The 27,209-nt window shown below is 39.7% G+C and overlaps 1 protein-coding gene across 3 annotated transcripts; it reads right to left on the bottom strand.

Annotated features, from left to right (window-relative positions):
• Nucleotides 1–252: 252 nt before the first annotated feature.
• si:ch211-51c14.1 (protein kinase C and casein kinase substrate in neurons protein 3) lies at nt 253–27,209 on the bottom strand. Of its 3 annotated transcripts, XM_061845027.1 has the most exons (11): nt 27,140–27,209; nt 25,269–27,046; nt 19,582–19,649; nt 14,157–14,313; nt 12,622–12,857; nt 10,317–10,472; nt 7,682–7,857; nt 3,529–3,649; nt 2,428–2,498; nt 2,274–2,353; nt 253–2,203 (listed from the first exon to the last, which is right to left on the bottom strand). In XM_061845027.1, exons 2-11 carry the CDS (start codon nt 25,321–25,323, stop codon nt 2,094–2,096), a joined length of 1,230 nt encoding a protein of 409 aa, XP_061701011.1. In that variant the 5' UTR covers nt 25,324–27,046; nt 27,140–27,209; the 3' UTR covers nt 253–2,093. The 3 variants fall into 3 exon arrangements, with proteins under 3 accessions (XP_061701011.1, XP_061701012.1, XP_061701013.1); XM_061845028.1 differs by lacking the exons at nt 25,269–27,046; nt 27,140–27,209 and adding an exon at nt 23,690–23,867 and having other exon boundaries at nt 254–2,203; XM_061845029.1 differs by lacking the exons at nt 25,269–27,046; nt 27,140–27,209 and adding an exon at nt 20,835–20,914 and having other exon boundaries at nt 254–2,203.

The raw sequence follows: 27,209 nt of genomic DNA, 5'->3' as shown, positions 1-27,209 counted from the left end.
GAAATGTTACATATTAAATCAAAATATTCAGCAATTTTTTTTATCCTTTAAAAAAAATCATTAACAATCCAAGACTAATTTATTGTTATTTTCTTAGCAACATTTGGAAGGAGTGGTAATAATACAGAAATCAAGTTCTTTAATGGGGTTGATAAACCAAAAAGTTATTTATTGCTGCAATAGAAACGGCAACTTCATTCTGTTCTAGGTATTTTTTTACAGTAAATTAAAAAAAAAAACTACAACAAAATTTGGTACTCAGTAAATCTACTAGTAGCAAATTGGAAATATGCGGGTAAAGTATGTGTGGACTGGAGGTATTCACCAGGCCAATTTGTCATCACTGGTGCTAAGATGGCGGGCATATGCGGACGTCAGATGTGCTCTGACTCAACTCGTCATGTCCGGACATAGAGCAACGCTTGACCTGCCGACGCCCCACAGGGTGTCTCTTGAGTGCATTTGCATGCGCACACCTGACGAGTGACACAAGTGAAAACTCCCAATTGCGACGACACTATCACTCACTCAAGCCCGTGCACAAACACATTTGCAACACATTCAAATTTCCAAAGTTTATTTGCTAAAAAACAAAAATTTGGGCAACAAAGAGATACACACACATAAAGAGGACAAGACCAAAGCGGAATGTTACTTTCTTAACCATATAAATTCATAATAATAAAGATCAAATATATTTATAAAGACACATGTTTGCCAAAAGTGGTTTTTCCGTGTTTTGCGCAATTGGTCGCTGGTTTTTAACTTCAGACCATATTGCTATGAAGACTTAGTTTCCCATGAACAAGGAAGTGTAATAAAATAAGACTTACAGCACCACAGTTTCAAAGAACAATTAAGTACAGACGGCATGGCGTCCAGCATGTCTCGTTAGCATCGCTGATGCGTTTGGAATAATGTAGTAATGTACAATGTATAAACACCAGATAACTTATGTTGTCACACCAAAGTTGAGCTACAATTAACATTACCACTACAGTCAAGCAACATTTGTAATGTAGAATGGTAATGTACCTCTGTAAAGTACCTTCTTAACGTACTTTCCTCACGCTCATTCATTAATGTATGAAGGTACCATTCCAATGTAAATGCATTAACGTACATTTGAAATGTACACTTGAAACATAACTGTACCTTCGTAATGTGACTTTGTAATAAACAATTGAAGCACACCCTTGTAACGTATCCGTAATGTATAGAGCCACAACATCCATCCATCCATTTTCTTAGCCGCTTATGCTCACGAGGGTCGCAGCGAGTGGAGCCTATCCCAGCTGTCAACGGGCTGGAGGCAGGGTACACCCTGAACTGATTGCCAGCCAATCGCAGGGCACATGGAGACAGACAACAGTCGCACTTACAATCACACATAGGGGGAATTTTGAGTGTCCAATTCATGTTGCCTGTTTTTGGGATGTGGGAGGAAACCAGAGTGCCCGGAGAAAACCCACGTAGCACAGGGAGAGCGTGCGAACTCCACACAGGCGGGGCTCGGATTTGAACCCCAGTCCTCAGAACTGTGAAGGTACTCCACCATGATGCCTCATGATGGACCTTCCAAACAAAATTTTGTGATGTCCATTTGGAACATACATGCGTAACATTGTATTTGTATTTACGTTCTACTTTTTTTTACATGTCCATTCAGATATATATTATATAAGTACATTCAGAAATGTACTTTCAGAAAATACTTTTGGAGCATACCACTGTAACCTGCCTTCATAACAGAAATTTCTTATGGAACTTCATACCAGAAACTGAACATCGTGAAGAAACTCCGGCACAGAACTTCATAAACGAACTTAAGAATGGAAGTTAGTAGGAAAAGACAAAAAAAAAATGTTTGTGGTAATATGGTGAAGTTCGGAAAAGACCCCACATGTCTGTTTTTACAGCAAAAAAATATCTTAATTAAAATCTCTGCATGTTAAATTGTTCACAGATCTTTGGCTAACAGCTACATTTTTTTTGAACAGCATTGGGTTTTTTTTGTGTTTCTTTTTTTACTGACAAAGCAAACATCCACAGGAGATTAAGGATTTAGTTGACTAAGTCTTCTCTTTTTTTCACTAAACCTGTTCCACGTAATTAGCAGGGTAAAGCCCTTCCAGGCCATCGTCCTTGACCCCCCGACACCAGCCCTGATCATCCTCTTCCTCCGTCTTAGTGAACTCTTCACCTGCAAAGGTTATTCAGTAAACAATTTTTTTGTCACTCACGAATGTGACAAAAATGGAAGTGAAGTTCACCTGCTTTGAAGGATAGTTCATCCGTCTCCTGGCCGACGTAGTCATACAACGCTCGCACCCTCATGCCAACAATCTTCACGCTAAGAAAATAATAATAACACAGAGGTCAAGGAATGTGTCGTCATCACCGGAACTTTGGCGCACAATTTCTTACCTCTTCTCTAAAGTTGCTTTGTCTTCAATCACCTCCTTCCCTTTTTTATTTTTTTTCTCAGGCGCCCATTCCTGAACATCATTTCAATTAAGAAAAAAAAAAAAAACGTTCACATTAGCATGAATAAATGCTAGCTCACTATTAGCATTTTCTGCTTAATCGTGTATTGTATTTTTACATAATGGCTTGTGTTTGATATCAGCTTGTTAGCAATGTCTTTGCGTTCATGAGCTAATATTAACTAGCTACTGGCATTGTAAGCCTGTAAACAGTTAGCAGAAACGTTTGGCACTTCTGCATCCACTAAATTATGTTAACTTACTGGTATTATTTAGGCTAATGACCTAGAGACATCTGATAAAAATGATCAAAGAAGGTTTTTATCTGCTGGCTAGTGTTGGGGCTAGTATTGAGGCAAAGCGATGTAGTGATGCCTGCCAAAAAGATATGTTGGCTAACATTAGCATGCGATCAGGACTGACATCTTTCAGCAGTTAGCAGACACGTTTAGGTCTGTATCTGCAGGCTAATATTAGCTGGCTATTAATACTGAGGTTAACTTGTCTACGGTAAAATTAGCAGACAACTTTAGTAATACTGTGTCCGCTGTCGACAGTTAGCAAACAAGTTTTGCTCTGTGTTCAGCACTTATGAAGTTTATACACATACAAACCCAGTTCCAATAAAGTTGGGACGTTGTGTTAAACAAATAAAAACAGAACATTGTACAATGATTAGCAAATCATGTTCAGTCAGTATTTAATTGAATAAACCACAAAGTTGAGATATTTAATGTTCAAACTAATAATCTATTGTTTTTAGCAGATAATCATTAATTTGGAATTTAATGGCTGCCACACACATATGTATATACTAGAATCACAATCAGAATCAGCCGAATATAGGTTCATAAGTTACTAAAACTGTGAACTGATCTCGACATCCCTGTCGACAGTTAACAGACATGGCGGGCGCTGCATCTGCCAGCTAATGTTAGCCGGCGACCACCACAATTGAATCGGCTTTGTCATTTGATGAGATTTTCTCACTTTTTATGGTTTTATGCAAAGCTAAGCTAAGTTAATTTTCCAAGAGAAGCACCTGGAAGTGCGGCCAGTCAGTGGGCATGCCGGGCCCGTGGGTGTTTTTCCACCAGCGGAGGTCCTCGTGCTCATCGATGGTTGCCACAGTGGCATGAAGCTGGCTGTAAACTTCCTTCATGCTGTGTGGGAGAGAAACAAGAAAGTGGTCGATGTTGTCGATTAGCACATCGTTGATGCATTATTAATCTCACTTAGTGCTAACCGCCATGTATTTATAAGGAGTAATATATCTTGTATTACCTATAGTGCAACACAGGTGGCAAAGGAAGAGGCACACGGGTAAACCAGAGAGCATTCCGGTTAAAGACGGTGAATTTATTTACATATACAGTGGTGCCTTTGAGGGAAGTTCATTAAGATATACAGTGGAACCCTTGAAGTTTGTTTAAGATATACAGGACACCTTTGAACTTCATTTAAATAAATGTGTAATTTAAGATAGTTTTACTTTTGAAGTTGGGTGGGTTTTTTGAAATATAAAGTACTACCTTTGAGGTTGATTTTTCGATACAGTGGTCCCCTTCAAGTTGGGTGAAATTGCATTAAAGAAGGACCAAAGGTCTTTAAAAAAAAAAAAAAGAACAGTGGTACTTGTGAGGTTTATTTGAATACAAAGTGATACAGCTGAAGTTTGATTAGGTTTGTTAAAATAGAGGTACCTTTGCATGCGATTGAACAAACAGTGTTTGTGCCTTTGAAATTCTGTTGGGTGAAGGTCTTTTACATTAACAGTGATATCTGTGAATTTTATTGAAGTATACCTTTGAATGTGAGTCAAAGTCAATGAACGAAACAGCGGCAGTGCCTTTGAAATTCATTGACATGGACAGTACAGCGGTATCTTTGAGTGAAGATATTTGAAATATACAGTAGTGGTATCCAGGAAGTTGTTGTCAATATGCAGTTCCAATTTTGGAGTTCTTCTTCTTCTTCTTTTCCTTTCGGCTTGTCCCGTTAGGGGTCGCCATAGCGTGTCATCTTTTGCCATCTTAGCCTATCTCCTGCATCTTCCTCTCCAAGCCCAACTGCCCTCATGTCTTCCCTCACCACATCCATAAACCTTCTCTTTGATCTTCCTCTCGCTCTTTTGCCTGGGAGCTCCATCCTCAGCATCCTTCTACCAATATACTCACTCTCTCGCCTCTGAACATGTCCAAACCATCGAAGTCTGCTCTCTCGAATCTTGTCTCCAAAACATCCAGCTTTGGCTGTCCCTCTAATGAGCTCATTTCTAATCCTATCCAACCTGGTCACTCCGAGCGAGAACCTCAACATCTTCATTTCTGCCACCTCCATTTCTGCTTCATGTTGTTTCTTCAGTGCCACCGTCTCTAATCCGTACATCATGGCCGGCCTCACCACTGTTTTGTAAACTTTGCCCTTCATCCTAGCAGAGACTCTTCTGTCACATAACACACCAGACACCTTTCGCCAGCTGTTCCAACCTGCTTGGACCCGTTTCTTCACTTCCTGACCACACTCTCCATTGCTCTGCATTGTTGACCCTAAATATTTGAAGTCGTCCACCCTCGCTATCTCTTCTCCCCGTAGCCTCACTCTTCCCCCTCCACTTTTCTCATTCACGCACATATATTCTGTTTTACTTCGGCTAATCTTCATTCCTCTCCTTTCCAGTGCATGTCTCCATCTTTCTAATTGTTCCTCTGCATGCTCCCTGCTTTCACTGCATATCACAATATCATCTGCGAACATCATGGTCCAAGGGGATTCCAGTCTAACCTCATCTGTCAGCCTATCCATTACCACTGCAAACAGGAAGGGGCTCAGAGCTGATCCCTGTTGCAGTCCCACCTCCACCTTAAATTCCTCTGTCACACCTAAGGCACACCTCACCATTGTTCTGCTGCCATCATAGATGTCCTGTACTATTTTAACATACTTCTCTGCCACACCAGACTTACGCATGCAGTACCACAGTTCCTCTCTTGGTACTCTGTCATAGGCTTTCTCTAGATCCACAAAGACACAATGTAGCTCCTTCTGACCTTCTCTGTACTTTTCCACGAGCATCCTCAAGGCAAATAATGCATCTGTGGTACTCTTTCTAGGCATGAAACCATACTGTTGCACGCAGATACTTACTTCTGTCCTGAGTCTAGCCTCCACTACTCCTTCCCATAACTTCATTGTGTGGCTCAACAACTTTATTCCTCTATAGTTCCCACAGCTCTGAACATCCCCTTTGTTCTTAAAAATGGGAACAAAAACACTTTTCCTCCCTTCTTCAGGCATCTTTTCGCCCGCTAGTATTCTGTTGAATAAGTTGGTCAAAAACTCCACAGCCATCTCTCCAAATTGCTTCCATACCTCTACCGGTATGTCATCAGGACCAACTGCCTTTCCATTTTACATTCTTTGTAGTGCCTTTCTGACTTCCCCCTTAGTAATCATTCCCACTTCCTGCTCCTTCACACTTGCCTCTTCAACTCTTCCTTCTCTCATTTTCTTCATTCATGAACTTAAAGTATTCTTTCCATCTATTTAGCACACTACCGGCACCAGTCAACACATTTCCATCTCTATCCTTAATCACCCTAACCTTCTGCACATCCTTCCCATCTCTATCCCTCTGTCTGGCCAACCTGTAGAGATCCTTTTCTCCTTCTTTCGTGTCCAACCTGGTGGACATGTCTTCATATGCCTCTTGTTTAGCCTTTGCCACCTCTACCTTTGCCCTACGTCGCATCTCGATGTACTCCTTTCGCCTCTCCTCAGTCCTCTCAGTATCCCACTTCTTCTTCGCTAATCTTTTTCCTTGTATGACTCCCTGTATTTTGGGGTTCCACCACCAAGTCTCCTTCTCCCCTTTTCAACCAGATGACACACCAAGTACTCTCCTGCCTGTCTCTCTGATCACCTTGGCTGTCGTCGTCCAGTCTTCCGGGAGCTTCGGTTGTCCATCGAGAGCCTGTCTCACCGCACAACATTCTTCCTTTCTCAGCTTCCACCACATGGTTCTCTGCTCTACCTTTGTCTTCTTAATCTTCCTACCCACCGCCAGAGTCACCCTACACACCGCCATACTTTGCTGTCGAGCTACACTCTCCCCTACCACTACTTTACAGTCAGTAACCTCCTTCAGATTACATCGTCTGCACAAAATATAATCTACCTGCGTGCTTCTACCTCCGCTCTTGTAGGTCACTATATGTTCCTCCCTCTTCTGGAAATAAGTGTTCACTACAGCCATCTCCATCCTTTTTGCAAAGTCCACCACCATCTGTCCCTCAAAGTTCCTTTCCTGGATGCCGTACTTACCCATCACTTCTTCATCGCCCCTGTTTCCTTTACCAATATGTCCATTACAATCTGCACCAATCACAACTCTCTCGCTGTCTGGGATGCTCAGAACTACTTCATCTAGTTCCTTCCAGAATTTCTCTTTCAACTCTAGGTCACATTCTACCTGTGGTGCATAGCCGCTAACCACATTATACATAACACCCTCAATTTCAAATTTTAGTCTCATCACTCGATCTGATACTCTTTTCACCTCCAAGACATTCTTAGCCAGCTCTTCCTTTAAAATAACCCCTATTCCATTTCTCTTCCCATCTACTGCGTGGTAGAATAATTTAAACCCTGCTCCCAAACTTCTAGCCTTACTCCCTTTCCACCTGCTCTCTTGGATGCACAGAATATCAACCTTTCTCCTAATCATCATGTCAACCAACTCCTGAGCTTTTCCTGTCATAGTCCCAACATTCAAAGTCCCTACACTCAGTTGTAGGCTCTGTGCATTCCTCTTTTTCTTCTGACGCTGGATCCGGTTTCCTCCTCTTCTTTGTCTTCGACCCACAGTTCATTTAAGTTTAAAGTGGCACCTATGAAGTTTATCTGAATAATACACTGGTACCTGTTAAGATGATTAGGGTTACTGGAAGTATATAGTGGTACCTATGAAGTTGATTTAAATATTCAGTATTGATACCAATGAAGTTGACTTGCATATGCAGTCGTGATATCTATGAAGTCCATTTGAAAATACAGTACAGTAGTGATACATATGAGGTTGGTTTGAATTAACAGTACTGGCACTTCTGAAGTTGATTTAAATACTTATGAAGGTGACTTTAATATACAGTCATGATACCGATGAGGTTCATTTGAATGCATGAGGGTGTCGGAACCTTTCATTGGTGGTGATGTCGAGATGCTTGTCGAAGGAGAGGAAGGCCTGCTTGAGGAAGACGATGCGCTTGCGCTCCTCGTCCTGCGACTGGTCAAAGATGGCTTCCATCTCCTCCATGTAGCGAGGGGCGTAACGATTGGTCTCCTCCAGCACCTTCTCGTAACGGGCTCGCACCTATGCAATTAGAAACTACATTAGCGAGAATCTTTTATTTGTTGCATTCATTGAGATGTTTTTTTTCCTTGAATGGGTTACTTGGATTTTTTTTTTTTTTGCATTCGTTTATCTCATACAATAATTGTTTGATGGTTATCATGTTTAAAATAAATACAGTATGTACTTATTTATTAATTCCTTAATTTATTCATTTTATCTCATGAATTGGTTGATTTATAATGTATAATAAATCAATTATTTCCTTAGATGAATAAAATATGTGACAATAAATACATTTTAATTAACCAAAACGTATTTTCTTTAAATTCATTTGGCATTAAAAAGGGTTTATTGTAAATACGAAGATCAAGTGGTTACTTAACAGAAAGAATCCTCATCTCATTTAAAAATTGGCTTACTGCTGTTATTATTTATAGTAAATTACCTCACAATTTAGTCATTGGTTTAATTTTTTCATATTTATGAAATTAGATAATTGGTTTTACAATAAATCAAGTATTTCATTAACTGGTCAGATTGATTGACTGATTAAATAATGAATACGCATTTATACATATATTTTAAGTAACACGTTTAGGGAGAAAATTGTTAAATTTTAAATATATTTTTAGTTCTCAACTTTTTTATAGAGCACATAAAAAAACAACTGCAGCTGAAACAAAACAATAAAATAATGGCAACATTTTCTGTAGTTTAGCAATCAATCAATTAATTAATCACCTTTAATACTTGAAAAGGAGCACAAAGTGCTTTACAAGGCAAAGGATAGACAACACCGCCCCAAACACACCCGTGAGTAAACATAGTATAATTTTAAAAAGATTATTAAATACATAACATAGCTATTAAGACATAATAATTTATCACTACAAATTAAAATGGCCAATTCGATTGGCAAGCAACCAGTTGAGGATGTACGCTGCCTCCTGCCCGAAGATAGCTGGGATAGGCTCCAACATTCCCACAACCTTTGTGAGGATAAGCAGCTCAGATAATGAATGGGTTATTTTACAATCTAATAAAATTCTTTTACTGATCAAAGTTCCCACACATTTTAACTTTCTGTCCTATTTGGCTGTTTTTAAAAATAAATGGAATACTGAAATATGTGCCATGAGCAATTGAATTTCAATTGACGACCTGAATGTGAATAACATAATCTGAATGTGTATTAATTGAAGTCAAATTGGTCAATAACCAAGCCTTAAAGTTGGTAAGATTTATTTTCATCGGCCCTGAAAATGTAATCTCGGCTAGGCATTGAACGCCATGCTGTAGCTTTTACTGCCACCTAGGGGTACAAACTGCGCACACCACATTTCGAAGCAGACGACCCTTTTATAAATGAATTTATGGGCTTCACGTCGATGAATTACAGGCAAGCTCTTGAAAATCCTTTTTCTTTCTCATTTTTTTTGGACATTTGTAGGAGATAAGTAACTTGGATTTGCAAAAAAAAAAAAAAAATCCATATAATCATTTTCTCTCGAGTTCCATTTAGTGTTTTAGGGGTGAAAACACAAACTAAACATACCACAATGCTTGGATTCATTCAGTAGTTATCGGAATAACACATCAGGTTTACAGTACACTGAAAAAGGTTATCTATAATTGGAATTAATAGTGCCATAGAATGAAATAATAACGTATCATCAATATTTATCTCAACATTTTTTTCAAAGTTTATTTTGTTCAAAACGATGGGGCCAAATTTCAGTTCTGTGACCTTTGACTTTAACTGTTTTGTCCTTGGTGGAATACATCAAAGTCTAAAAATGTCCCCCAAAAATGGACAACAGCTGCATCAGGGCTGGGGTCCAAATCACTCATGTAAACCCCCTAAACTCATTTGAAACAGTGCTGTCAGCATCAAGATGTAATGTGTGCTATTTCTACCCTTGGGTGGCAGTAAAGCCCAAAAGGGACAGACTTCATGTTGGAAAAGAACTGGAAAGACAACGTAGTCACATCACTGTGATATGCCATTTGGTATATTGAAAGGAATCACCTTTAAAAAAAAAAAATCCCTTACTGAGTGTATATTGCAGTCCACAAAGGACAAGGCAAGGTGGTATCGAGGTTAAAATACTATTATCGCTGGCTAGAAGATTTGATTTCCCGGAGAATCATTATGTCATGTGATTAAAAAAAACACAAAGGAACTGATTGGAGAATATGAGATCTGTGTATCGCCGATTGATTGCTATTCCTTACAGTTCCTGGATATCTGTCAAAGATAATTGGAAGCTGAATTTGTTGAACTGAAACTGAAAAGATCAAACGGAAGGTGAATATTCATAATTAGCGCTTTCATTGCAGTTAAGAAATTCTTACATTCACTTTCAAGTTTATGGACTTCAATGAATGCAATTTATGTTTTTTTTATTCAGTTCTTCCTTGAATTCCAATTGAATTCTTGGTGCCACTTATTTCATCCCATAGGCGTCTTTGGTCACCTTGTGTGCCTCCTGCTGGACCATCTCTCGCTCCTCCTTAATCTTCTTCTGTTTCTCTGCAGCCACGTTCTGATTGGCTTGAGCGTATGACTCGCGCTCCCGGGCGCTGTGCTCCTTGCGGCTTGCCTTGTGGTACGCCCGCCTGGCTTTGTCCAGCTGACCACACCCACGCACACACGCACACGAATCATACTCATCATTCTGTAGACTAAAAATAAAATCTATTTCCACCATGTGGTTTGGTATACTGGTTAAAGTGGACAAAAATAAGTCATCTTAAGTGCACTTTTAGTAGCCCCAAGAGTTCTGAGCCCTCTTTTGTGGATGAGAAAATCTTCAAAAAGGAGTGTTCTTGTGTCTTATCCTGACAAAGAAAAATAAATAGATACGCCTATTAATAGCAGGAAGGTTTAGTAGTTTTGTCCACTGGATATTGTTAGCTCATAGCACTTAAGCTGTCTGACAAATCAACAACTGCAGATGGTTAGCAAACGTGCTTAGCTCTGCGTTTGCCTGTAACTATTCCACTATAGTGTTTGAGTTACTTACGTAAGTAAATTTATTTCGGCTTGTTCTGTTAGGGGTCGCCACAGCGTGATATCTCAGATGAACGCTCATATGTGCCAGCTCATATTTGTTTGGCACAGTTTTTATGGCAGATGCCCTTCCAGACGTAATCCCTTTTAGGGAGTTGTGGCCCCAGTGAGATACAAACTCACGACCCCTAGTTTACCAAACCAATGCTCTAACCATTGCGCTATGGGGGCTCTTTGTTTGATTTACTTAGGTACAGTTTATATAGTATTTCCTTTGTTCCACTTTTTCTTCACTTTGTTCAGAAAATTAATGTGATAGAGAAAAACTGAAATCAGTTTTGGATTCTGCACCCAAAAATTAGTTTGAAACAGCTGTCAGACCAAATTCAACAAAAATTGTTTCCTCGTAAATTGTTGGTTATTAGAAAGGAAAGTTTAGCTCTGTGCCATAGTCATGGCCACAGCAGTTCATTTCAGTGTACTTAATCACTTGCATCAGTTCCTTAAAAACATTTGTTCAAAAGATTCGTTCACAGAATCATTTAGTTCTTTCTCATAAAATAATTTAGTTGCTTGCATTGCATTAATGATCCACCCCTGTGGTTGACATCACTGGTGAGCCACAAAGCAAATCAAATCACCCCCATCTGCACACCGGTTCCTCATTGGCCATTTGCTGGATATTCACAAGAGAGTGGCACAACGCTTCAACAGTTTTTCGCTCCCAGGCAAATTGCTTGTCTCACGGCGGAGAGCGGCGGCCAAGCAAAAAGAACTAATTATTTCAAAAACTGATTCGATTCAGTTTGTTCATTAAAATGATTTTTTCGTTTGAAAAAAATCCTTCACAAACCTAACAACACTACTATACTAGCTAGAACTGTTAGCAAACACGTTTGGATCTGCATTCACCACTGAATGCTAGCTTTATATCATTGACCCAAACTGACTACAGCTTCTGACATTCAGACGAACCACAAATCGACAACTCCTGATGTTTAGTAAACAAGTTTAGCTTGGTGTCTGCTAGAACTGGGGATGCCTGTTAACTACTGTCAAAAAAGATATGCTCTGTGTCCGCTACTCATTGTTACTTAGCTCACGACTAGCTTTGAAGCTAACAGACCAAAGTTTCTTATGGTGAGACGAATGGACTGAATTTTGACAACCAATGTTTAGCAGACAAGTTGAGCTCTGTATTTGCTAGAGCTAGTGATTCTTCTCTGCTGACTGTTTGCAAACAATTTTACCTCCGCGTAACAAAGACAAATAATCAATGAGAGGAGATGGCCGTTGAAAAGAAAGCAGCTCTTTAAGCCTCCAATTTGAACCACTTGTGTCAGATAACATTAAAATTCAATTGGATTTTTGATTTGACAAAGAAAAATAACCTCAATCTCATGGCAGTCAATGGTTAAAATCAATAGTGATCTTCATCCCGAAAAGAAAGTCTACGAAATGAGGCTTGTGAAGCCTTTTTAGCCTCTTGACTGCTTGATTCTAAATCGAACAAATTTGATTAAGAAAACTTTCCAATTCAAAAATAGTCATCTTTTAATATCCTGTATCAACTCTCCAAAATCAATAGAGTTCTTGTCCTGACAAGCCAAATAAACCCTAAGAGAATATGATTGATGATAAAAGACTTCCTAATGCTTATTAGCAACTTGTCCATTGGACGACCCTCGAAATGTACAATTTTCTTGCATGCAAGTTATTTTCCACCTTGTTTAAGTGTTTTCCCTTTAAACAACACAACGCTTACCAACCTTTTTGAGGCGTTTGGTCCAGGGCTTCTGTGCCCTGGCGTACCCGTTCTCGGCATCCTGGGCTTCTTTGAAGCCCCCAAAGATCTTCTTGGTGAAGGAGTCCTTCTGCCATGTCCTTAGTTTCTCAACATCTTCAGTCACCAGGGAGCGGCAGATGGATGCATGCAGTGTTGCAAGACGGTCAGCTGAAGACAGGAAGCATTGCCAGGCCTTCAGCAGGGACCCATACAGAGGACCTGAAGAACAGGAAGATGAAACATAGACACAGATTCGACATTTTATATACTTTATAATTCACTATTTATCATCATAGTAGGTGGCATGGTGGTTCAGCTGGTAAACTGTTGGCCTCACAGTTCTGAGGTCCCGGATTCAATCCCAGACACACCTTTGTGGAGTTTGCATGTTCTCCCCGTGCCTGCGTGGATTTCCTCTGGGCACTCCGGTTTCCTCCCACATCCCAAAAACATGCAACATTAATTGGACACTCTAAATCGCCCCTAGGTGTGATTGTGAGTGTGGCTGTTTGTCTCGATGTGCCCTGCGATTGGCTGGCAACCGGTTCAGGGTGTACCCGCCTCCTGCGCATTGACAGCTGAGATAGGCTCCAGCACTCCCCGCAACCCTCGTGATCACATTGTAGTACTGAGAAAAAGTTAAAGTTTCAGAAGGTTTTAGTCCTGAGACAAGGTTATACTCCAGAGAGGTCCTGACAGAATTTATTCCCAAGAGAACGTGCTAGTCCAGAAAGGCTTTAGTCCCGAGAGAATGTTCTAATCTCAAGAGAAATTTCTATACCTGACAGAATATATTGGTCCTGGGAGGTTTTAGTCTCAAGAGAAGGCTTTAGTCCTGAGAGGTTTTCCTGAGAGTACAGGGATAAGGTTATAGTTCTGAGAGAAGGTTAAGTGTTGGGTGAGGGTTTAGTCTTTTGAGAGAAATCTAGTTCCGAGAGGTTTTGGTCACAAGACAATGTTCTACTGGTTAAATGTGTTAGTCCTGAGAAAAGATTGTCGTCCCAAGAGTTCTTTAGGCCCAGACTTGTTTCTAGTCCTAAGAGAAGGTTTTAGTCCTGAGAGAAGTCTCTGTACCTTCGCTTAGTTCTAGACATTTCTCCCATGATTCGAAAGTCTTGTTGGACTAGTCTCTTAAGACTATAACCTACTGTCATTGTTTTGATGCTTAAATATATTGTAAACATACGAGGAGCAAATATTTTAAATCAGATGAACGTTATATAACACATCTGACCGAATCCTCCAATATCCAGGTTTTTTTCACCAATGTGTGATATCGGTCCATCCCCACGGGGTGTGCTTTTGTTACAAATTATTAACCAATCTAAGGCTTTGAAAGTGGCTTGCTCTCTTTGATGATGCCCTGTATAGCTTGCTAGACATGCCGTCCTGACGCCAGCGATATGTTGATTTTGGTGCAGCGGCGCCAATCTGTTAATAAAATATTTAACTGAATGAGAGGCATCAATTTGTGCATGTTCTCGGTTGGTTTTGACTTCATGAAATTTAAACACTGACTGGAGTCAACATTCGGCTTCCACTTGTTGCTCCACTCGCTGAGCTGCACGGCGTACTGACGTTCCACACGGGCCCGCTCCTGGAAGCACGTCGCCAGGTCGCCGCACGCCTGGAAGGCGTCCTCTGTGCGGCGCACCGTGCGCTGGTAGTTGCCGGGCTACGAAGACAGAGAGGGGAGGCCTTAGTCTTTCAAAATCAATAATGATAATACTCTAGCCTGAAGGAAAGGGAACAAACCATGTAAGAATATTGGCTAAAATAACAAACAAACAAACAAAAAACCCACAACTTTGATGTTAACTATTTTGTACACAAGATCACACAATCAACAATGTTCTTGCTCTGACATTACGAACTGATTGCTGATGAAACTCACAGATAAAGTCAGCTGTCTGTGTGGCGTCATTTTATAAAATTTTATTTGCCGACTGGGTGTGTCATTACCATGATGGCCACTAGAGGACACCAAATGACACCAGCCCCACACCAAAGAGAAAGAGATTTGTGCCAATTTGTGGATGTGGAGTTTGGACATCACCATCCAAAGTTTCCTGGCAGCGTTCTGCTATTTCTGCACTCCTTTTAACTAGGCTGTAAGTCGTCTCTTTTCATGACATGACAGGAAATTATCATGAAAGAAAGCGAAATAGGAAGGAAATAATACTGTCAAAGGCCTTTACAATGAATGTAATAAGACTGGCAATCCCATTTCCACTGCCTTCAGCATGTCTGTTTGCATGCCATCGAGGACATCTCGCTCGTTTTGTTTTTTTTTCCCAAAAGGCCTCACAGTGTGTGTGGCAAGGGAAGCCAGAGTGTGTGTGTGTGTGTGTGTGATTGAGAATGTGTGTGAAACAGAGTATGTCGGAGTGAGTTTCAGTTGTTGAATGTGTGTGTGTGTGTGTGTCTACACACATGCGTATGTGTGTGTACATGTGTCTTCCCTAAGCAGAACCAGCTGAGGAATCCACTGGCGGGCCAACGGAAACAGTACAGCACAAAAAACAGTTGGCCGATGGTAACACACTAGCAGCAGCAGCAGCAGCAGAGGTTCTATAACAGTCTGAGCAAGGAATTCTGGGAAGTCTGTAACGCTACCAAAGCTAGCGTGATGGTTTTAGATTTCATATGACATTAGATTTGTGTTTATGTGTATGTAGTTTGTCTCTTTGTGCTCCATAACAATGGCTGCCAACTTTACATATAAAAGTACTATAATTAGACAACTCTAAATATGACGTACTAACATGCTAGTCATAGCAAGACTGATAAAATCCCAACTTGCTAAAATCTAAGCAAAACAAATTTATTTGTATAGCGCATTTCATATACAAAGTAACTCAATGTGCTTTACATGATTAAAGGCATTTGAAAACAAATAGATAAGACATTTAAAATAGCATAAAAACAATAATGAAAAACAAAATATTTAAAAACACAATTAAAACTGCATACAGTGCAAGTAATACAATATGATCACAAAGTGGATATATTCTGAAAAGTATGAGAAAAAAGAAGAGTTTTCAACCTGGATTTAAAAACATTCACATTTGGGGCTGACCTCACTTCTGTAGGCAACTAATTCCATCATAGTAGGTGGCTAAATGCTGCTTCACCATGTTTGCTTTGGACTCTGCACTCCACTATTTGACCTGAGTCAGTTGATCTCAGAGCTCTACTAGGTTTGTATTCCGTCAGCATTTCTTTCATGTATTCAGGACCTAAATCATTTGGTGATTTATAGACCACGAGCAGAACTTTAAAACCTATTCTCAAGCTGACTGGAAGCCAGTGCAAGGATTTCGGATTGGAGTTATATGCTCTGACCATTTTGTTTTGGTCAGAACGCAAGCTGCAGCCCCTTTAATACTCTTTTTTTGGGAGTCCAGTCAGAAGACTATTACAGTAGTCAAGTCTACTTGAGATAAAAGCATGGATGAGCTTTTCCTGGTTTGCTTGACACATACAAGACTTCACTCTAGATATGTCCTTCAGATGGTAGAAGGCAGTTTTGTAATTTTTGTGAATCTAAACTAAAAGGCGTAACAACATAAAATTTGACGCATCAGAGTCACAACCATAGAATAAATCTACGTTAAAAGAATGACTGGACATTATGGGAACAGGAATCGACTTGAGGCACACTGCTGCTTGTGTCTTAACTGTGAGCTGCATCCAATTAGTGTAGCGTAGCATGCTAACTGGAAACAAAGACAGGGGTTTCAGGGGCAGCTATGCCTCGCTAATGAATGTCACGTTGCCGCAAGCCAAAATGTTTTCTCGTCTGGCACAAGGAGGAAAATGAGCAGAAAGCACTTTGATTCTAATAGGATTTTGATTGTAACAATTGTGTAATGTGAGCTCTCAGGAGTGAATCCACATTCACACTCTGGATTCGCAATGGCTGATTTCTATTCACGTTCACACAAAGAACACCTTGTTAACTAGCGCTGCCGCCTCTAGTGCAGACGACACTTTGTCATGTGTTTAGACTCACATGCTATCACACATACACAAACACATGGGCACACACAGCATTTTTTTTCCATGTTTCAATGTCCTTACAGCAGACTGATATTTAACTGCCTTGTATTCAGTCACTATTATAAATGAGACTGGATAAAAATGTTAACACCAAAACCCACAGAAAAGATAGCCTGGCCAGTGACATGTGTGGAAGCCATATTGTCACCTAGCTTGATATTGTCACTAAGCAAAGCAATTGTCGAGTTCCAGAATTGACCATACAGTGTAGTGAAAAAAGAATTGGTCCACTTATATTTTTGCAACGTCTCACTGCTTTGATTTGTTCATTTTCATCAAACAAATGTAAATAGCGTATCAGACAAATATAAGTGTAAACTAGGATAGGGTCCAGCGCTCTTGCAACCCTTATGAGGATAAGCGGCTTGGAAAATGGATGGATGGATGGATGATCTTAAAATGTTGTTTTTAAATGATTTCATTTATTAAGGAAAAACAAATGTTCAAAGTTACCTGGCCATGTGTGAAAGTAGTAGCCCCCTAAACCTAACTGGTTGGGCCATCCTCAGCAGCAACAACTGAAATTAAGGATTTTCTATAACTGGCAATGAGTCTTTTGTATCAGTGTGGATATATTTTGGCCCACTCTTCCTTGCAGAATTGTTTGAATACTGTAAAAATGCAGGGCTCTCGAGCATGAATGGCCTTTTAAATGTAATCCCACTACATTTTATTTGGATTCAAGTGTGGACTTTGACTAGGCCACTCCAAAACCTTCATTTTCGTTTTCAGGCCAAGCAAAAGTTGACTTCCTGGTGTTTTTTGGATTATTTTCCAGCTACAGAACCAAAGTGCACTTGATCTTAAGGTGACAAAGAGAAGGCGAAACATTCATCTTTAGGATTTTCAGTTAAATAGTCAAATTCATAGTTCCATCAATCATTGCAAGTTGTCCAGGTCCTGCAGGGGCACCGCAGCCCAAGACCATCACACTCCCATCACTACGTTTGACTGCTGGTATAATGTTCTTTTTCTGAAATGTAGGGGTGCATTTACCCCAGATGAAACAAGACACAAAGCTTCCAAAAACCTCAACTTTCATATCAGCCCTCTAATACAATATTTTTCAAAAAGTCATGGGAATCATTCTGTTGTTGTTGTTGTGGCAAAAGTAAGATGAGTCTTAATGTTCTTTTTGTCAGCAGTGCTTTTCATTTTGGAACTCTGCCGTGGATGCCATTTTTGCCCAATCTCTTCATCACTGTTGTGTCATGAACATGAATTAATGAATGAATGAACGAAAGAATTAATGAATGAATGGCATTTATTGTCATTGTACCACTGTTCAAGATAGCATAACTTCTCCTTATTGGTGCATACATAAAAGCAAGGAAGGTAAAAACAAAAAATAATAAAAATAAAAAAGTAAAAATAGATGTGTCAAACAGAATGCAGAATATGTATTGCAGAAAATGTTGAAAATCCACATGCCTTCACATTAATAGCATGGCTAGATTAAAAATGAGAGTTCAGGGTGGTGAAGGCTCTCGGGAAAAAAATATTCCACAGTCTGTTGGTCCTTACTATTGTGCGTCTGTACCGTCTTCCAGATGGCAGGAGCTGAAACTGTTGAAAACCAAGGTGTTTATTGTCCTTAATAATGTTCTGAGCGCTGGTGAAGCACCAAGAGGAGTAAATATCTGCCACGGAGGGGAGCGTGAAGCTTGACCTTAACTGAGGCAAGGTAGGCTAGCAGTTCTTCAGAAGTTGTCCAGAGTTGTTTTGTGGCCTCTTGGACTAGTCATTGTGGTTCTCCTATGCTAATCTTTGTAGGCTGGTCACTCCTGAGAATATTCACAACTGTTCCATGTTTGATCCGTCTGAGTATAATGGCTCACCCTATGGTTTGGTGGAATCTTAAAGCTTTCAAAATGGCTTTTGTAACCTTTTCCAAACTGATAGATATTACTTTATTTCTCGCCCGTTCTGGAATTTCTATGGATTATGTCATTTTGTTGCAGCTTTTTAAGATATTTTTTCCCACTTGGGATGGATTCTATTTCTGTCATTTCTTGATAGAACACGTCTCCAAGTAATTAGTCTTTAGTGTGATCCGTGAAAATAAACCAAAAATTGTGATTGGCCAAAATAAATTTATGATTTGATAAGGCTGCTCATTACTTTTTACACAAGGTAACGTTTAATATTTTTTGACTCAAATGAAATCACCCTTTTAAAAATATTTATTGGATTCTTTTTGTCTGCTATTTATTTCTGTTTGAGGATCTTGAACATTAAAGTAGGGACACTATAACTAAAAATATGTATATTTTCTGACAAACTAAGATTATCATCATGGTCCATTTGTGAACAATAAAATAAATCAAACAGCCTTATTAAGACTTTTTTTTTTTTTTAAATCACGGCCATCAGAAAGCAATAGCTGGTGTATTGGCAAGCGCCCCCATTAATAAAAAATACTTTTGGCACAGAATAACTTGAAGATGATTCATCTCTTTAAAGTAATGATGTTAGATTACGTTTAGTCAATATTTGATAAATATAGGGTTTATGTTCTACAGGCGTCATATTTTTGGGGTTTTCGAAAACCTATGCATTGGCTCGGCTTTTTGGAGATGATGGGTACAAGCTACCATTTTGCCAAAAGTCTTCAAGAATCACCTGAAATGCTCTTAAGAAAAGCAAAAAACTGTCAAAGTACAATGCAACGCAAACCTGGAAATAAAGACAAGATGGCATTCGTGAACTATGTGAAAAGGATGTGACGTGTGGCTTTGTTACAGACAGCAACTTAAGTACAGAACGCGCTTTGACAGAAAAATGTTTTATATTTTGTTGTCAGATACTATTTTAAATAAAAATTGCTAACGTGCTAACTTGCTAACAGTAGATATGATAATATGTAGAGATAGCATCTCACCATCCAGAAGCTGCGGTTGTTGGCATCCTCGTGGTTGTTGTTGGTTGGCAATGTCGACATATTGGTTTCTGCGAAAGGAAACAGTGTTTCTTTAGTTTCATGTCGTAGCTAACATAGGCAGTCACCATGGCAACATCTGCTGGAGGGGTGCATTGGCAGCACAGGATAATTATTGAAATAAGTTCACAAAGTAATTTGTAATGCCCACTGGCGCTCCCTTTATGTTTCTGTCCTGGCAATAAGATCAAATTACATTTGTTACATTTGGATTAAATTTGTCATTTGGCAAATCCCTTCACATGAAGCCGGTGCACATCTGAAGTCTGTGAACGAGCGATCAATCAGAACAGAGCAGGTGATTTGATTTACATTTTGTTTTTCCATCATGAAAAGGACAGCTGAGGCCTCAGCCACACAGCTCCACAAAAGAAGAAAAGAAGTCAAGATGTAAAGGTAAAATATCGTTTTGTGTAAAGAACATGTTTGAGCTAGCTAGCTAGAAATAAAGTAAGCATTAGCTTAACATGCTAATGTCGGGTGATGTCTTCTTTAGCCGGACATTTCCTCTTTTTTGACAACTAAAATAATGTCTGGCCAAAATTTCAAACTCGTCAGGGATTCTCATAGTTCTAAACTCCCATTGTGGTCATTACCGCTCCTTATGCTGTAATTAAGTGACTAATTTGAACAAAAACCTATTTGGACGATTACTATGTTTTTATGAGTAATGCATAACCAAAGCTAGACAATAATAAGATTATTTAATATTTTTGGGTTAAAAGGCAGGAAAAGCTGAATTTGATGTTAAAAAGTTAAAACAGTGACCTAATTTGCTGTGGTGAGAATAGCAAAATCAAAATAAATCTAAATCTAATGTGATGTTTTAGAAATTACAAATTTATATTCAGAATAACCTATTGTATTCTTGTACATCTTTCTCAAAATCCTGAATATAATTAAAATGCAGATGCGTTTACAATCACCTCATTGCTAGACCCAAATGTATGAATGAAACTTCTTAAGAAACTGTCAAACTACCCAATGCAAAATTTAAATGAGACAAAAGGAAAATGTTTCTTGGTTACTGAATAAAACCCAGAAGAAATTATTCGTAACTGAATCAATCTCTTTGAAGTGGAGAACAGCACTTATTTGCAATAACTTGACAACTAATTGTAACATGGAAAAACATAGACAACATCCATTCAACGGCCCAATTAATATGATTACAAATGATAATAGCAAATACTCCCTTCTCTCGCTGATTGGTACACTCCTCACTCTTTGGTGGCCAGTGTATTGTCACTGCGCCAGCTGTGCAACATAGTAAATAAGCCTGCTCGAATGCGTGTTTAGGTGCGCATGCGCAGTGTCACGTCAGAAAAGGCCAGGATTGGTCAAACCGACTGTCTGTCAATTGATGAGATGGAATCAATGTATTGGACACACTTTAAGCAAGCGACAGGACGGATGACAGGCTGCCAGCTTTATTTTTTTCACATTTATTTATTTATTTATTTGGCGGCACGGTGAGGCTCCTGTAGGGTGGTGGCCTCACATTTCTGAGGACTACAGTAACATATCTTCATCCCAAATCTGCATTTAGGTGCAACTGTTGATTTTTCAGGGCTTCAAGTCACTATGTGGTCAACTAGCTTCATTTACAGTCTGCAGACAGTCACATCACTTTGTCAAGACTCTGCATTTTTGTCCTTTTTGTTCAAGACATATTCAACTGACTACGCAGATGACCACATGGCCTTATCCAGAAACTGCAGAGAGCCACAATAGCTCTATCCTGAGCCTGTGGAGGGCGACATAAATTAATCCAAAATTGGTATTTTGTGGTGGCTGTTGTTTTTTGAGGGATTCAAATGACTATGTGAATGGTTGCAAATAACTTGCAATCTGCAAATAATCATTTTGACAAATTCCACGATGTGGCAGCTGCGTAGCTTAAGCCACACCATTCTTTTATCTGTCTGATACAGAATTGTGTTGTGGAACAAACAAACAGCAACCAAAAAACATACAACACGTCACCTGTGCAGGTTCCTCAACCACAGTCATGCCATGAACCTAACGTTGCTAACAGCTAAGTAGTCTGTCATGGCCATGCAGATGAAAACAACCCCCAAATCAGGTCTCGTTTTATCAAAATCAGGCAAATTTCGACTCAGCGGGTTCTAAAAATAGATCTAGTGGGAACATGCGAGCAGCGACATCCTGTCCACATTCAACTTGATTCCCACACTTGCTAACACTAACATGACGACGTCCATTTTCCCATCCAGAACGCCAGAGCGTTTTTTTCATGCATGGACATGTTGCCTGCAGTTCAATGGCAAATCATCAAATGTTCTGTACCTCGCCCCGTCGGTCTTGCTCTCTTTTCTCTGGTGAGACTGACATAACCCTGAAGGAGCTAATGAATTGCCATGCGTTTGAACTCTGACCTCCACTTCCTGGAATGCAACGCTTGAAGGACATGGACAGGACAATGCGGAGCTGCTTTTAAAAAAGCACTTCTTGCAGGTTTTTAAGACATCTGTCAATCAAATGACAAGTTGATGTGATACGACTATCTAATGCCAAATTAACCAAAGTGCTTTGCTACTCTTGTGAACATCATTGTCTTTTAACATACATGTATCACGCTCTATCATTAAACAAATGTTAAATTGTCAGGTTTTTGACGCTTGTAAAGATTAGTCAATCTATTTTGAATCTAGAACAAATTTCCAGTGTGAGATCAAGGTGACAAAATTGTGTTAAAAGCCATGCTGAACTAAATACAGCAGTGCTTTACAACTAATTGTAAACATGAACTTGACGTGAATTATGTGTGGCATCATTTAATCACCAATCCAATGTTGAATTGCCATAACTTAATGGACTTGTTACAATTGGCTTCCTCTACTTTGAAAATAAACCAACAGTTTCCAATGTGGATCTGAGTAGACGTGCCGCATTAAACTGAAACGTGCATTTGTACTCGGCGTGAACATCATTGTCATACTAACTGCATTCATCATTATTAAATCAGTAAGGCAATGTTAAAACAAGATTTTTCTCACAAGGTCTTTTTACAATTGCATTGACCTATTTTTAAACGTGTATAAAAAGTCCCAGATGGGAAACTGATTGGATATCGTTGCATCAAAAACCATGCCGAATAAGTCCTTAGTCCGCCATTATCTATATAAAAGAAATTATCTTTCTTTTCTTTTTTTTAAATGAAGACATGTTACAGGTGCATGAGCTCACATTGTAAGTCAGCCAATGTCTAAAATATCCCTAATTGGAAGCTGGTATGACATTCAACACAGAAGCACATTGGCACTGCTCGTGAACATACAAGTTATATGAACTTCTTTTGTTATGACTTAATGAAAAATCCAAGGTTAAACTGGATGTTTTTTTTAAACGGCGTTATATTAACTCTCTTCATAAGTGAACCAATGCTTAAAATGTCCCTAATTGGAAGATGATTTCACACCAGTCAACTAAACACCAACCAGAATTAAACACAGAAGTACACTGGCACCACTCTTGAAAATAATCGCCCTATTAATATCCTGCCATCACTTAATCAGAAATCCAAAGTTAAATTGGATTATTTTTCAATGGAGTCTTGTCGCAGTTCATCTGGGCCTTGATGCAAAAACCAAAGCTGCACTGATCATCTTTGTTTTCACTTAAAGAAGCCTAACGTAGTACTGAAACTTATTTTTCCAATGAATGGCATGAAAACACAAGTTCACTTAAATCTACCATGTACATTCTTTTTGAGGGCCCAAATCAGGCAAACCTATCTTAAAAGTCCTGTTGAATTTGTAACATCACATTTTTATGATTTTTTTTTTTAAAGTTTATGTGGAGCTTCCCAGCAACCGAACAAGGTTGAATCCTGCAGCCAAGCGGCGTCATGTTAGGCCCTCCCCCTTTCCCCCGTTTTCATCTGTCAGACATAACTCAGCAACACACACACACACTTAGCGCACGTATGCACATTCCTGCACACACAGACACACATGCACACAAACACAGGAAAAACAGCAAGGAATAAAGAGCAGAATGAGGATGACTCCCTCAGAAAAAAACTTACATGTAAAGTTTTTGTCTTCTTCTGTTTTTTGTCAACTTAATCACTTTCCACACAATCGGTTTGTCCCAGTTCGGAAAAAAAAAAATCCTGCTCTTGTCTTCGTGACTTTTCCTACTGATCGCTCAACAGTGCCACTCCCGATTGTCTCTCTTCCCTTTGGCTTTTTTGCGCTTGTGTCAGATGAGCTGGCCTCCTCTTCCTCCTCCCTTCAGAAGCCTCCCTGCCCCTCCTCCACCTCCTCCCCTCTGTCTTCTACCTCCTCTTCCCCTTCTTTAGCACCCCCATTCACCCCCTTCTTCCCCCATTTACCTCTCTGAAACAGCTGCAGGACTCTATTGGTATCCTGTTTCTTGTTAGTTTCACGCTCGCTTTCTTTGACTTTACTGCACAATCTTTAAAAGTTATGCTCTTTGTTTGTGTGTGTGTGTGTGTGTGTGTGTGTGTGTGTGTGTGTGTGCATGTGTGTCTGGGTCACAGATGAGGCCATTACTGACTTTACTGCCCAGCAAAAGAAGCTCAAAGTAGCACATATATTCCCTCTTTGCCCCCTCAGCATTCCCTCTGAGCACAGCTGGAAGATACATCTGGCATGTAAGTGTGCGTCAGGACACGAGAAGTACAGGCAAGTACAAAGTACAAACTTTCAAACCAACTGCCGAGTAGCAAAGGCCAAATGAGGACCCTGGTAAAGGGGTAGCTATTTTAAAAGCTATAATGAACCTAAAGAGCTCATTGGAAACATTTTTGATCTGGGAAGTACCAAGAATGAAAGGAATCAACGAAATGCAACATTTTGAAAGGAAGTACTTTGTAGAACTGTAGTTCTGGAGTAATTTGTGGTTGCCAGAAGAAGACCATGTTGAAGCGGTAGCACTTTTCCAAGGTCCAGTAAACTTTGAGGTTGGGTCTGCAGATCTGATTGTCAAAGTTTCTGTTCCAGGCAGTGCAAAGAAGAAAACATTACTGCAACTTCAGATGGAAATGCGACGTTTCAACAGAAAAAATGTCCTTCTGCGGTGATTTGTGGGCACCAAACGAAGACCCTACGAGAACTGAACATTCAAGAGGTCCAGTAACCATAGGAATTGAGAATTGTAGCTTTATACATATCCGATAATGGACTTTTTGTTCCAAGAACTACATCCATCCATTTTCTGAGCCACTTAGCCTCACAAGGGTCATAGAGTGCTGGAGCCAATCCCATCTGTCATCGGGCAGGAGGCGGGGTACACCCTTAACTGGTTACCAGCCAATTGCAGGGCACCAAGAGACAGACAACAGTCGCACTCACAATCACATCAATGGGCAATTTTAGAGTCTCCAACTAATGCATGTTTGGGGGATGTGGGAGGAAACTGGGGTGCCTGGAGAAAACCCACTCAGGTACAGGAAAAACATGCAAACGCCACACAGGCAGGCCCCAGATTTGAACACTGGTACTCAGAACTGTGAGGCCAACGCTTTAACCAGTTACCTTACTGTGCCATTCACACTTAATAAAGAACAATAACAAATTCAGCTCTGAGAAATTGTCTTAAACTATTTTGTTTCCACATGTGAAATAGCACAATGGTCTCACCAGGTGGAGAAGACAAAACCAGGAATAAGGCTGTGGTTGCTGTCTTCACATCCATTTTTACATGCCAGGTTTTTGTCCTGTAAAATAATTTAGACCAAAATAAATTATTTTCAAACTTTTTTCCACCCTTTATGTGACCTACAATTTGTACAACTCCATTTAGTGTTGTATAGTTCTGAGAGCCAAGGTGAAATAAACAGAAATATTCTTGGATGTGATTGATTTGGGATTTACCGTAATTTCTCGAGTGTAATGTGTCCTGAAATATAATCCGCACTCCCAAATTTAACCTAAAAAATAAGGAAAACCCTTCTACCAATGAACAATGTCCACCACCAATTGGCTGCAATCCATATGCTCAAAATATGAGGAATGATCTGTATTTCTATTTTGCTAGGTTTGTACTTTTATTGTTTTTTAAAAAAATGTTAGTACAACAATCGTTAATAATAATATTTGTGCATGGACTGATGCAGTGGTAATATATATCTTGGGACAGGCCTGCATTCATGAACAGTGATCCCATCTTCCTGCCACAGCATGTCATCCTCCGTGCCATCCATGGCGTCTGTGAGGAAACATTTTTTGAATCCTAAGAGTCTTGGTTCCCTTTATTCCTCATTATTGTCAACGCTTTGAGGGGAAGGTCCACCGTGCTAACAATGCAGCCTCTTGCCCCCGTTTGCCTACAATCTTCAGAAGGTCAAGTTGCTATCAAAACGAGGTCAAACTACGTAGAAATGGGCGTAATGGGCACTTTTAAAAATGCGACCATTTCAATTGTGTACGCTATTTTTTAAATGATCCTACGATCATACTACGTAGTTTCAGTACACGTTGTTTGCTTCCAGTTTGGTTGCGTCATCAGCCGGAGTGATGACATTTCTTTTAAAAGTGGGTGCACAATTAGCCCTTGTAGTCGACATTTTAACAAACTCACGGGGAGTCGTTTTTTATATTTGGTGCAGTAGCAACAAATATGCTACGCTAACGATCATAAAATGCAAACAAAAAAAAAACACCCACCGCACAGAGGTTAGTTTAAAATTCAAGTTGGTGGCCACATAACTGTAATATATATATATAAATGTGTAACATACAACATCGAATATCATGTTGAAATTTTTATGGATACCTTTTTTTTTTCTACCACTCTATGTACCTGTGACTATACAATGTGATTGTATTTTTTATTTTTCATTCATACCTAAATATAATGCACTTTGACTTTTTGAAAATAATTTTGGAAAACATGACACATTATTTTTGACAAATTACGGTAACTTGCTGCCTTCTTGGCCAGGTCACCATTGCAAGAAAGTGATGATCAGTCTAAATTGGTCTTATGTCTTGCTCAGTATAGGTTAAAATAAAATAAAATGTTGTTGCACAAAGGTGCAGTCCCGCTTAAAAACAGGATGTAGCTCAGCTCAGGTATCATTAATCACATTCAAACTTGTTAAATGGGAGGACATATACATCTGCCACCATTTTAATTTTTAAGTGACAAAATCGCAGCAGGGTTTCCCACATATACATTTATTTGTGGCGGCCCCGTCACGATTGGTAATCATACAATATCCTACTGGACCTAAAAGAAGTGTGGGTGTAGGAAGTATATGAAAAGGATTTATTTGGGAGAAGCTCAGGCGGGGTAGGCTATCCGAGGAGTGATGGTGGTCCATCGGAACAAGACAGGTGCTGGTCGCGGGAGAGGGTGGAACAGCTTTGACGGTGTCCCAGGAACGGCAAGCGAAACGGGAGACATGGAAGGACCACTGGGAACGGAGAAGGATACAAGAGGATTAGTACAATGCGAGTAATTTTCAAAGGAACACAAGAGAAACAATCATGAGCGCCACCCTGTGTACCAGGAACACGCCTCAGTACTCTGACGCTGGATTCCTGGATCGGACAAGCTTAAATGCAGCCAGTGATTAG

Source organism: Syngnathoides biaculeatus, chromosome 16 (genome assembly GCF_019802595.1).
Source record: "Syngnathoides biaculeatus isolate LvHL_M chromosome 16, ASM1980259v1, whole genome shotgun sequence".
Lineage (NCBI taxonomy): Eukaryota > Metazoa > Chordata > Actinopteri > Syngnathiformes > Syngnathidae > Syngnathoides > Syngnathoides biaculeatus.
Note: the sequence above shows the minus strand (reverse complement) of the source record. Positions and strands in the feature narration are given on the sequence as shown.

Bases quoted from the DNA above. Each gene is read 5' to 3' on its own strand.
- si:ch211-51c14.1 (XM_061845027.1), bottom strand. From the start codon at position 25,323: ATGGATGTGAAGACAGCAACCACAGCCTTATTCCTGGTTTTGTCTTCT. The intron at 2,354-2,427 runs GTAAGAAATTGT...TTATTTTCTTAG, and splicing joins AAAGCAACTTTAGAGAAGAG to CGTGAAGATTGTTGGCATGA. The intron at 2,204-2,273 runs GTGAACTTCACT...TAACCTTTGCAG, and splicing joins TGAACTATCCTTCAAAGCAG to GTGAAGAGTTCACTAAGACG.